Below are 12,811 nucleotides of genomic sequence, written 5' to 3'. Positions count from 1 at the left end.
TGTAGATTCTTCTTACACCAAAAAATTGTTCAGCTCTAATATGTAATTCAGAACCCATTAGCAACAACCTAGCAACTGCATAGCATAACTTCTGAAATGTATCACAGAAAACAGTATGCAATGCATTTTTGTTTAATTTTTCTTAGTGCATACTGGCACTAGGCTTATTGTCACAAATGCAAAAGCCCTTTTGTGTTATATTGCATGAGTTGCACTGACCTCACATAGTTTTGGTCTTTTTAATCACTGTATATGGACTGTTTATGGAAAATATTTGTCCCACTCTACAATAGCACTGCTTTATGTGTGTGTGTTGACGACTAAATAACTAAAATTCAAAATGAACATTTTCAGCTCAATATATTATAATCATCCAGTACTTAAATCGATACTTACCCATAACGTTATCCAGGTCTGCACATGCTCTACATTAGTAATAATGCATCACATCTGTTGCTTCTAAAACTGATGAGGCACAATTACAGCAACCAGGGATTGCCAGCATACGCCATGGAGATGGTATCCTGTCATATACGAATTCACAATAAGTCTTTAACTTATGATAAAGAACGTCAATAACACAAAGAGATGGAAAATTGGGTTTGTCAGGTCTTTGTTATTTGAATTTCTTTATTGATCTTGATTATTTTGTTCAAGCTGATTGAAGCAAGGTTTTAAAATACAGCATGAAGGTTCAATGTGACTGTGGTTAAGTAATTAAACAAATGTATAACATTTATAATTTTATTAAAGGAACAGCAGTTTACGAAAACATAATGCTTTTCTGGAGCTGTTATTATTATTAATAACAAGTGAGTGAATATGAATCATTATCAATAATATTTCATGATTAACACTTAATTTGTTGCCTCTCTAACAGTTATGACTATGTGTAAATGGTAGAGATGGTTGCTGCCTCTTGCTGATTTTTAAATGGTTTAGCTGGTCTCCTGGCCTGGCCAAACCAAACCAGTGTGGTTTAGCAGATTAGCCAAATTAACCAGCTGACTAGTATCCAAAACCCATCTAAAACCTAGACCAGCAAACCACCTTAGGTTGGTTTAAGATGTCTTTTTAGCAGGGTACGTAACTCTCTGTGGACCCTGACGGGGGAAAAAAAATCTTAAAGTAGCCTAAACTGGTTTGCTAGTCTTGTCTCCCAGCTGTTGGTTTTAGATTGGTTTTGGGAACTTGTGAGCTGGTCAACCAGATTAGACTGGTTTAAGAAGTTTTTTTCAGCAGATAATAGCCTATGCCAAAAGATACGGACATATTAAAGCTTACCAAGTTCTATCTTACTGTTTTTGCATTTAATACTTTTTATTTATACTTAACATGCCGTCTAATGAACGTCAATACACCTGATTTGCCTTTCTCTCAATAGATCTGGGACCGCATGCACTGTTCCAGCCCTTTTAACTGACTGACAGAACCAGTAGCCAATGACGCTGCGGGGATCTATTTACTTGGATCTTATCGACCAATCCGATCGCAGATGGGGCGGGACGTCGGTGTCAGGAGGCGGAGCTTTTGCCTGAAGTTGAGTTCCCCGTCTGCTGTAATTAAACTTTCTGAAACTTCGCGTCAGTCCGCTGTTGCTGCTCCGCCAGCGCACACTGCCTGCCTTCTTCAGACAGACTTATATTACTCATAATAATGCACGGCCATGACACTCTACTGCTCTTCTTGTCTTTTATTCTCTTTTGTATCGGACAGAAGGCAATATCAGGTAAGACTGCAGCATCTGCGATACTCCTGACAGAAATTCACCATGGTAACCAGTTTCAGGTAAATATACCAATATTGCTACAGTTATAGGTGCTAGGGGAACATAAATAAATTTACAGAAATAATCTGAAAGCTTATAGCAAAGCAAAGCTTAATAGCAAAGCTATTCCCGTATGAACTTATTTAAATGTTTTGCAGTAGTCACGATAACGGCGGAAACTGCGGTTACCATGGTAATTTCTCGTCTGGATCATTTAACCTGTAACGTTAGTAACGGCGACTTTGTCCTCGACTTGGTTGTATTTTTTTAAGATGCATATTTTCCCTGCTGCTTACAAAAAAGTTTCAGCCACGTTGTTTCAATTAAGATGAAATTGTTTATTTAAGAGCAATATAGGGCTTACCACCCAGGTTGCGTTTCAAGATGTTGGCTGCGTCTCAAAACCTAGTAAGCTGCCTACCTAGACAGCTTTTTTTGGGGGCTTCATGGGCGGAAAGAAATGCTGTGACGTCACGTGCGCTCTTTTGGCAGAGTGCTTGTTACATCACAGTGCTGAGAGGGCATGATGGCCAAAACTGCTGTCTACTAGAGAGTCTTCATCTTACAAGAGTACAGGAGGCACATTCTCTGTGTAGTGAGCTTCCTAACAAGACAAGCATTTTGTGCATTTTAGAAATTCTTGAGAGTGCGTGCAAGCTTATGCAATTGTTTGATGCTCAAAAATGCTGTCTAGATAGTCAGCTTACTAGTGTACAGAAGTCACATTCTCTGTGGAGTTTATGACAGTTTTTGGGAGCATTTAAGACAGGTTTTTGGCTAAGGGCGTGTAAGCTCAATGCAACTGCATGATGCCTAAAATGCTGTCTAGATAGTCAGCTCATTAGAGTACGGAAGTCACATTCTCTGTGTATAGTGGCTGCCTAACTAGACAACATTTGGGGCTTTTTTAGACATTCTCTTGGTTGCGAGTGCATGTAAGCTAATGCATGTAAGCTAATGCATGTAAGTACAGAAGTCACATTATCTATGTAGTGAACTGCCAAACTAGACCGTTTTTGGGGGCATTGTAGGCATAATAGACTTTCTCTTGGCTGAGAATCCATCCAAGCTCATGCAACTGTATTAAGCCCAAAAATTAGTTTTAACTGCTTTTATTGTCCTCATTTGTAAGTCGCTTTGGATAAAAGCATCTGCTAAATGACTAAATGTAAATGTAAATGTGATGTAAAAATGCTGTCTTCTAGATAGTCACCTTAAAAGTGCAGAAGTCACATTCTCTGTGTACTGAGCTGCCTAACTAGAGAATTTTGGGGGGAATTTTAGGCACATTTAGGCATTTTAGGCGTTCACTTGGCTGAGATTGCATATGAGCTCATGCAACTGTATGATGCCCAAAATGCTGTCTAGATGGTCAGCTCACTAGGGTACAAAAATCACATTCTTTGTGTAGTTAACAGCCTAACTAGAAAGTTTTTGTGGGAATTTTAGGCACATTTTAGACATTTTAGATGTTCTTTTTGCTGAGAATGTATGCAAGCTTATGCAACTATATGATAACCAAATGCTGTCTAGATAGTCAGTCAGCTTACTAGGGTACAGAAGTCACTTTGTTTGCATAGTGAGCTGCCCAACTAGAGTTTTCGTGGGTTTTTTAGACTCATTTTGGACAGCTTACTAGGGTACAGAAATTGCATTCTCTGCAAAGTGAGCTAACTTTTTTTTAAAATATAATTTAGAGATATAATTTAGAGATAATTTTAGACATTATCTATTGCCCAAGAGTGCATGTGAGCTCATGCAACTGTATGATGCCCCAGCACACTGTCTTAGTAGGCAGCCAGTGTATCTTCTGTACTCTGGTGAGCTGCTTTCCTAGACAGCATTTTTAGGCATTACGGGCACAAAAAAGTCTGTTGGCAAAGAGCATATGTTACGTCACAGTGCTGAGAGAGCATGTGAGATCATGCAACTGTATACTACATAAGAATGCCGTCTAGGTATGCAGCCTACTAGCTTTTGAGTGTGCACTTCTTATGTTTCTGCGCAATCCGTTACTTACTCAGTCCACTTTCATTTTATGAACTCTTTTGTACTGTCTATTGTTTTAACAACTTTATTTCCCCTTACGTGTATCCTTCTCTAACTAACTGCAGGCAGACTTGTAAACTCAAATCTGACTTATATAAAACTAGGAGTTGCGCATTTTTTCCCAAAGAACTTGGGAATATCAGGGAATTTTTAAAAAACATTTGATTTGTAGGTCTGGAAAATGCTCAGCGCTAAAGATTTCATTGCAATTCCTTATGCAGTAATTTCGAATGGCTGGGAAGGTCATGGAAACAGTTTTTTGGCATCCATGACTTGACTACATACACATTGCACTGCTATTCTAATTAAAACGTGTTGCATGTCTCCTAGCACAATCTGCCATGTACGAGACCGATGTGGTCGTACCGCAGGAGCTGCGGCCGGACGAGGTGCACCTGCTCCAGGGATCCTACAGGTGGAGCAGGGGTCGCAGACCACGCTCGGACCATCAGCAGGAGGACCACCTGTTTCTACGGCTGCCTGCTTTTGGAAAGGAACTGTACTTGCAGCTCCAGAGAGACAACTCTTTCCTGGCTGAGGGGTTTGTGACGGAGGAGAGGAGCGAGGAGGGCAGCGTTCAGCACAAGCCTGTTTTAAGGGTCCGACGGTGTTTTTATGCCGGGGCCGTTCTCAATCACACAGACTCTTTCGCCTCATTGGATGCTTGTGGTGGACTGGTGAGTGGAGTTATTATATTTATTATCAGTTTATCTATAACATTTAAAATATCCTTGAGGTCTAACCTTTTAAAAGTTTGGGTTTAGTAAGATTTTATTTTATTCTTTTAAATAAATTAATACTTTTATTTAGCAAAGACAGTGACAGTAAAGACATTTATCATGTTACAAAATATTTCTATTTCAAATAAATGCTTTTCTATTCATCAAAACAAAACAAAAAAGTATCACTGCTTCGACAAAAATATGAAGCAGCACAACTGTTTTCAACATTGATAATAATCATAAATGTTTCTTGAGCAGCAAATCAGCATATCAGAATGATTTCTGAAGGATCATGTGACACTGAAGACTGGAGGAATGATGCTGAAAATTCAGCTTTGCATCACAGGAATAAATTACATTTTGCAATGTATGAAAATTTTTATTTTAAATTGTAATAATATTTCAGAATGCCACTGTTTTTACTGTATTTTTGTTCAAATAAATGCAGCCTTAGTGAGCATAGGAGACGTCTTTCAAAAACATTAAAAAAATGAATGGTAGCGTTTGCTATCCGAATTAAGCACTTTTATTACATTTTATTATTTGCATTTTGCATTGTGTTTTTTTTGTTTCACAACCGATGAGTTGCGAATCACCAATATTGGCTATTTTTAAATTAAGTAGTTATGCATTATGTAATTATTTGACTGTCTTTTATTTAAGCTAATTTAATATACAGGTAACAGTAATTAAGGCCATGAGAACTTGCTTAAATGTCATTAAAATAATGTCGCAATGCTTTTAATTTTTAATGTCCTAAAAACAGACTTCATTTTCCTCATGGAGAATACAATTTCTTCTAATTTATCTTTTGATTTTGAGTTGAAATGTGACATTGACATGTTTTCGTGAGATTCACCCAATCACACTTTGAGTGTGTGCTGGTTATTTGACTTTGTGGTTGTGAGCATTCCAGGCCCACCCACGAGAGAGAGACTGTGTTTGTTTGAGAAAGAGTTTCCCTGACTTTGGTTCCATTATGATCATTCCATCCTTCAAACATCCTTTGAATGGCTGTGTTAAATGCCATCAATCAAACGGCTGAAAGAGAAATGGCACTCCATTATCGCAAACTGTCAATTGTCTGATTGGTTTTAATACATTTTTTCGTCATCTGACCGGCCTTGGCCAAGGTTTGTGATCGTTGTGTTCTGCCCAACCTTACTGATAAACCTCACCAATTGACTATTCAGTTAACGGACAACTAGTTGACCACCCTGACTCATCCCTCTTTAGGCTGACTCTGTGGAAAATGAGCTCATCGATATTGTAAATGTTCTACCCACATGTGGCAAGGATGTTTTTGACACCTAAAGTGAGACTGACAGCGAGCAGATGTGAGGCTCTGGACGGCTGTGCAGATGAGCTGAAGATCAGCTGGGTGTTTTAACTAGCCCCGTCTGACATCTGTCTGTGACGCACGTGGTTCTCTCTCCACGGGTCATCTGTAGGCGAAGGAAATACAATTTTGGATGGTGGTAACAGTGTCTTTAGTTAAGTCACTTTTATTTCCATAGTGCTTTATACGATACAGATTGCGTCAAAGCATCTTCACAGTAAAAACTGCAGAATCACTTATGAAAACTCAACTATAGAGACAATTCAGATTCTGTTGTCAAGCTGCTCTAAAAAGACAATAGTTTCATTATTTAGCTCAAGTTGGTTTAGTGTTTGTTCAGGTCAGATCAATAACAGTGTGAAGTTCATCAATTTTGAAACGGGTTCAATTCAGCCTACAGCTCTACAAAAGGCAGCGATGACGTTCATTATTCAGCTTGAGTCTGTTCAGTGTTGATTCAGTTTAGTTCAGTAACAGTGTCGATGCTGCAAGATGTGATTTCAGCTGTAAAGCAGCTCTACAGAAGACGGAAGTGCCGTGCCGTTGTGTTCTCATCTGATGGTGTCATCTTTTTAGATACTTTCTCATTATTGACATTTCCCCCCCCCCCACCCGTTTAAATTTTTCTAGATTCCGTTTTAATGGTTAAATTAAATTTTACTAACCAAAAAAAGCATGTATGATTAATTGAAATCATGAAATGTATACAATTTAACATCAATTTATAAAAATGTAAGAAATTTTTTTTTTTTCCCCAAATTCAATTTTTTCCATTTCAGTGCTACTGGATTAATTACATTTTAATGACCAAAAAGCATGTCTAATCAATTGAATTTATAAAACTTTAACAATTTATTAAAATAGAGCACAATGAAATGCTTTATTTTTTTCAGAAATTTTGTGTTGACTTTAATTTTTTCTGGATTTATGATTTATTATCGAAAAGAGTGGTAATCAAACGAAGGCATCAAACATTAACAATTTAATTAACCTTTTAAATTGTAAATGAAAATTTAACAATGAAGTGAACTGAAGTGACTCTCAGTGCAGGTCTGGGAATTAAGTTCATGTGGAGCTTCCTCAAAATAGTGAGACGGCAGATGCTGAAAACAGCACGAGTGTCTCGCATGCTGCGCTGAAACTGCGCTCATTCACACACGGACACGCAGAACATGCAGACTTTCAATAGCAATCTTACTGCGCTTTAATATTCGCAGACACTAGTCCATGTAGTCATCTGATTTATTGTACAGTCCTACTTTTGATTTATTCATGCAAAATTTGTTATACTGCGTTATACTGTAAATTCCACTTTTTATGACTGGATTACGTGATTCTGTCTACATTTTGGCATCATGGAAATCATATTTATAGTTAGAGTTATCAATTTTTTACAGAGCTTGTTGCAATGCTTAATAAGATTGCATTCTCTCTGAAGAATGCATCTGATGCTAATGTTGATTTTGTCCAAAAGAAGGTATCTTATAATGTAGGGACTAGGGAGCTCAGTGGGTTTTGGGACAACGACCTTCAGACCAGCAAGGAGTCTAATTTTACTAACTTCTACTTAGTAAGCTTGTTTAAACAATGTTGAAGTTGGAGAGGACCCAAACAAGGTCTTCCTGCCTGTTAATGTCATTTCAGACGGTTTTTACGGCTCTATCTCTCTTCAGAGTGTAGCCATATGTAACTGTACTTTGTTTAACCTGGTTCATGTGGGGTTTGCCTGTACTTGTTGTGATGAAAGCGTGTGGTTTACAGCCTCTGTGGGCAACTTCCTGTCAGCACTCCCATGCTCTCCTCCTCCTCCACCCGCCCGGGGCTCTATGCACATCTCCCTCACCTCCATTCATGTGCCTTTTCCACTCTTTTCTCCAGTGAAAGCCTTCGTTGTGCTGTGTGGATGTAGCGTCAATCCAGACTTTCCCACCTGACTGATCGCTGTCGTCGGATTTGATGCTGACTTGGTCGTTTTTCATGACTTGGCAACAAGAGAAATTATTCTCACATTTCACATCTTTGTGCCCTTGAAGCCACGAGGGGCGTCACAGTCAGACGGAGGGGAAAGAAGGCTAACGTACAGTATATATGAGATCCTCAGCGGGGCTCATGATGAATGATCCTGGGTTTGCTGTCATAGAAAACACATCAGCTTACTCCTGGAGCACATCATCTGAGATTCTATATAAAATCTTGAAGGAATAGTTCAACCCAAATTATAGCATTATTTACTGTACAGAAGCAGTTCATAGTGATTAAAAACCACCATAAACGTGCTCCATTGTACTTTAATTTCAGTCAGTTCTTTACACAGAGCTATCATGTGACTTCAGAAGACTTGAAATATAGTGTAACATTTATATGGACTAATTTTTCAAATTTTACAGTGCATTAATAAGAGTTTTTTGTTTGTTTTGTTTTGACACTACAGATTTGATTTCAAATGCAAATCAGATCCATTTCAAATCTTTCGAACTAACTGTCCACACTGTCATTTTGCAAGTGAAGCTGATGAAATACGAGTTGTTTGTTCAGGTAGTATAGTCAATATCTGGTATATCTACATCATATTTTATAATAGTTAAATATATATAAAATTTAAATAAAAATAAAAAAATAGTTAAAATAGCTTGTTGAATAATCTGTGCAATGAATAGATAATTTTTTTTTTACTTTTGAAAAACATGACTTTTATCGCATATTTTATTAATTATAAATTTACGAATGCTATCCAGATAAAAGCTTTCTTACGTGCCGTCATTGATTGTTCCACCTCATGTGTTTTCTCGCAGACTGGCCTGGTTCAGACTGAAGAGGAAAGACTGTTCATCGAGCCAGTGGGCCAGGCCGTGGATTCCTTCTCTGGCTGGGAACACCGAGTGATTCGGGAAAAGCATTCTGCATCGGACAGACCTGCGACTGCTGAAGACAACAGCCCGAAATTCTGCCAAACCATCCAAGGTGAGACGAGTGTGGCAAGCCCATTGATTTAGATGTCACTTTAGTTCGGTTTTGAGCTCTACAGGGATTTCATTTTGTCAAATTATAGGTGCAAGTGGGAAAAGTGGTCAGTTTATGCAGTCAGTTACATATGATGTGTAATAACTAACCTGTTTAAACTCTATTTCATCCAAAAATCTTCACTTTTTTTCTGTGCTAGAATAGTGGTTCTCAAATGGTTTAACAAGACACACATATTTTAGATATCCTGCAATCATAAACAAAACCTGTCCATGTGGGCATCTGCAAAATCTGGGTAGCTTCTACCAAGTGACAGATAAAAATTGCCAAAATACAGTTTATGTAGTGTTTTTAGAGCCTTTGAAATGATGAAGCTTATGTAAAACTTTTTAGAAGTTGATTGGTTTTGCTTTTCTAATTATGTTTAGTTCCATTTTATTATTCGCATTTGCTCTTGTTGACCCTTTCAAACCTGTGAACCTCTTTGGATCACGACCCAGCAGTCGCGAACCGCTGTGCTCTAGGAGTCTGTTATCATAATCTCCTGCTCAGATTCTCATGTGTGCCCCATCTTCCTCTTTCCTCCAGGACTGCTTAAGATTCAAGAGTTGTCAAGTCCGTAAATCAAGTGTTTCATAGCAACGTTTATGATTCTGTGTAACTCTTTGATGTCTTCATCCTCTTAACAGCGCTGAAAGACGGTGGGAGAGAGAAAGCTCAGCTGTTTTGCTCTTTAATGCTTTTATCGCGCTGGTAAACGGTGGTAAACTCCTGTTGGAACGTGCAGCTTTGCTGTTGAAATGCTACCAGAAAGAAAGCAAGAATTCTGTTGGCCTGCTCCCGTACATTAATAATGCCATGCATATTTTCCAGCCCCTTGGGCCTTTCTTTGCCAGGATTATGGATTTTTCTTGCCGAAAGGAATTTGCATATTTGAATGTGGCCTTGGAGGCTCTAAATGCCTACAGGTTTTCATATTCCAGGGCAGGAAGTATTGTCTAAGCATATTGCATTATTGGATTTGTAGTTTACCCTTTGAAATGAAGATGCAATTATCCAAAATCCCGGTTTGTGTATTCATGTGTGTGGATGTATACAATCGTACGGGCCAACCAAAGCAATTTATGGTATTTCCAGTTGTACGCTACCCTAGTTTGTGGCTGATTGCAGACTCAAAGTCCCCTTGAACCCTTATCCTTGTTCACTTTTTTTTTTTGCTTTTGACTTTGTGCACTATGAATATTACATAACCCGAAGATGAGAAGACCACCGGCAGGCTTGACAAGTAGATTTTTTCCATATGCCAATATCTGGGAATTTAAGTAACCCAAACCACAAATCTCATAGTGGGGGGAAAAAAAAACAGGAATTGAAAACAAAAGAAAGGTCGGTGGGTATAGAGTTTGTGTGTTTCAGGCATGCGGTCGGACTCCAGCGATCTTGTCTCTGTCGTAAAAAAGCTCCAGGTGCATTAGTGATTCTGTTTTCCTTCAGCACCTGGTGTCTGCGAGTCACTCAGTCAGTCAGGCGAAGGACCAAAAGGGCGAAAAAAGTGCCAGATTTGGGGGAAAAATTCTTTCCTCTGCTCTCACGTCTGTTGGAGGCCTTTCAGCGGGCCTGCCAGAGTCTTCTCTCTTATTTCCCACCAGTGTTAGGGAAGCTGCTTCGAAACCTAAGCTCGCCAAGCTACAAGCTGCTCATAATTTAAAGTAGTTCAAATACAGTTAGGCTGCCCTTTTGATAAAGTAGTCTGTTCCACGAACAGTGTGATTTTTCAGTAAAATGTGCTTTTATAGTGGTCTGAATCGAGTTGATGTTATTCTTATGTAAGCAGGATTAGGTTAGACATTGCAAAGCATTTTTATCTGACATTTTTCATTAAAGAAATAGTTAAATTATGTATTGTATTGTAAATTATGTAAATTATGTATTAAAGTGAAAAATGTGTGTCACAATCATAATCGTCCTGGCAATAATTTAGTTTTGTATTTTTAGGAATAATTTTCTGTAGCATTTCTGTAACATTCTTAATAAAATTACCCAAATGCACAGATCCTCCATAGATTTATAGTAGAAAAGAGCAAGTTTGTATGATAATATTGTGAATGACCACAAGTGATATGGTAGGATTGATCAGTAATGTGTAAAAACATAATGTGCTGAACTACTGTTCAAAAGTATGGGGTCGATAAGATTTTGTTTCTTCTGCTCACCAAGGCTGCATTTATTTGGCCAAATATACAGTAAAAACAGTAATATTGTGAAATATTATTAGAATTTAAAATAACTGTTTTCTATTTGAATTAGAGTACTAATTCAAAAAACTTTGAATGCATTTTGCCCGTGTCGAGTAACCGTCAAAATACTGGAAGTGGCGCATTCCATGGATGAGAATCCATGAAAAGCATTATTCACTATTGTGAATTCACAAAGGCTGCGATTCAGTTAAATAAATATATGCGCTATAAATATATGCATATGGTTTAATATGCGCTTTATTTATGTGTGTAGGTTACGTGCATCTCAGAGCGGTTCCGTTCACAGTAAATGCTGCTCCACACAAACAGTTCTCATTTACATGCGTGGACCGTCTCAGACTCCATCTTTGCATATGCTCGCTGTGAGTCTGAGTTGCTTATAATGTTCATCAGGCAACATTGTGCTCCATTCTATCAAGGTAGATCATTTATAAACCTACTCCAGCACAGGATAAAACATCATTATCTTTCTAAATATGCAAACTGTTCATTGTGACTTCAAAACAAAAGTTTAAACCCTCGCTCTGAGTTTGCATGTTTCGATGTCCACATGTTCTTGTTCAAGAAATGACAGTGGCTGTAGCATTTCTAGCATACCGAAGTGGCCCAATATTAAAGATTAAGTGGACAGCTTTGAATGTTTTATTTGAACCAATTATTATTGCCTCATTGCTAGTATATGTATTTTATGTATATGCATTTTAAGTCATTTTAAAGTCTATTGGGTCTATTTTTATTAACACAAAAAACTCTCAATTACTTGATTAATCGTCAGAATAATCGACCGATTACTCGATTACCAAAATAATCGTTAGTGACAGCACTGATTTGAATTTTTTTTTAATGTAATTTATAACTTTGATGCAAAGCTGAATTTTCAGCATCATTACTCCAGTCTTCAGTGTCACATGATCCTTCAGAAATCATTCTAATATGCTGATTTGCTGCCCAAATGTTTTGAAGAATGTTTAAATCCAGAGAAATAAGCAATTTTAACTAGTGTAACGGACCGTGTCCATAGTGTCATTGAGTCGCCTGCCAATTACGTCATTTTTCCGGTTTTATTTTATTGAAAACATGGAAACCCCAGCCTTATAAATATCTTTATGGTTTATGAATTTAATGCATCCTTGTTAAATAAAAGTATTAATTTCTTTCAAAATATCTTACTGACTCCATGCTTTTGAATCATAGTGTATAACTAAAAATGTATTTTGGAGTTTCAGTAACACAGTTGCATGATGATTCAAATCAATTGAACTGTTCAAATGAACCAACTGCTTAAATGAATCAGACCTCCAAATGTTATTTTTGAGTGATAGAGTGAGAGACATTTTTGTTACCTAAACTCACAGGTGCGTTATGTAATGAGACCCAAAAATATAATTTTACTGAATGAGAAGAGAAAAAAATAGCATTTTGTTTCACTGCACTGCTGCTTCTTGAAAAATAAAAAAGATGCTTCTTGGAAAAAAAGCTAGTTGTTTTCTAGTTGTTACTAGTATTTTGAAAACAGAAGTGCTGTCATGCAACTGAAAATGTACTTAAGCTAGTCATATCCTGATGTTTAGTTAGTCTCTCCCCATTGCTTCCCTCCAATAACTCCACCCCAAAAACCAAACCGAACCATCCCTAGAGGAGGATACTCGCCAAGACAGACCTTAAATCCATTAAACTCCAAGTGCCCCTCTCGGACACACACACACATACACAC

General features: G+C 37.7%; 1 protein-coding gene across 1 annotated transcript in view; it reads left to right on the top strand.

The window, feature by feature from the left end:
- Positions 1 to 1,583: 1,583 nt before the first annotated feature.
- LOC107719674 (A disintegrin and metalloproteinase with thrombospondin motifs 17-like) overlaps positions 1,584 to 12,811 on the top strand; it is a 112,592-nt gene continuing 101,364 nt past the window's right edge. Inside the window, exons 1-3 of the mRNA XM_016527156.1 lie at positions 1,584 to 1,729; positions 4,148 to 4,494; positions 8,671 to 8,839. Coding sequence (XP_016382642.1) covers positions 1,657 to 1,729; positions 4,148 to 4,494; positions 8,671 to 8,839 — 589 coding nt within the window. The 5' untranslated portion in view covers positions 1,584 to 1,656. The remainder of the gene's footprint in view (positions 1,730 to 4,147; positions 4,495 to 8,670; positions 8,840 to 12,811) is intronic.

This window comes from Sinocyclocheilus rhinocerous, unplaced genomic scaffold (assembly GCF_001515625.1).
Source record: "Sinocyclocheilus rhinocerous isolate Xijiao unplaced genomic scaffold, SAMN03320098_v1.1 scaffold2406, whole genome shotgun sequence".
Classification (NCBI taxonomy): Eukaryota; Metazoa; Chordata; class Actinopteri; order Cypriniformes; family Cyprinidae; genus Sinocyclocheilus; species Sinocyclocheilus rhinocerous.
The sequence above is the reverse complement of the archived record's forward strand: the minus strand, read 5'-3'. Positions and strand labels throughout refer to the sequence as shown.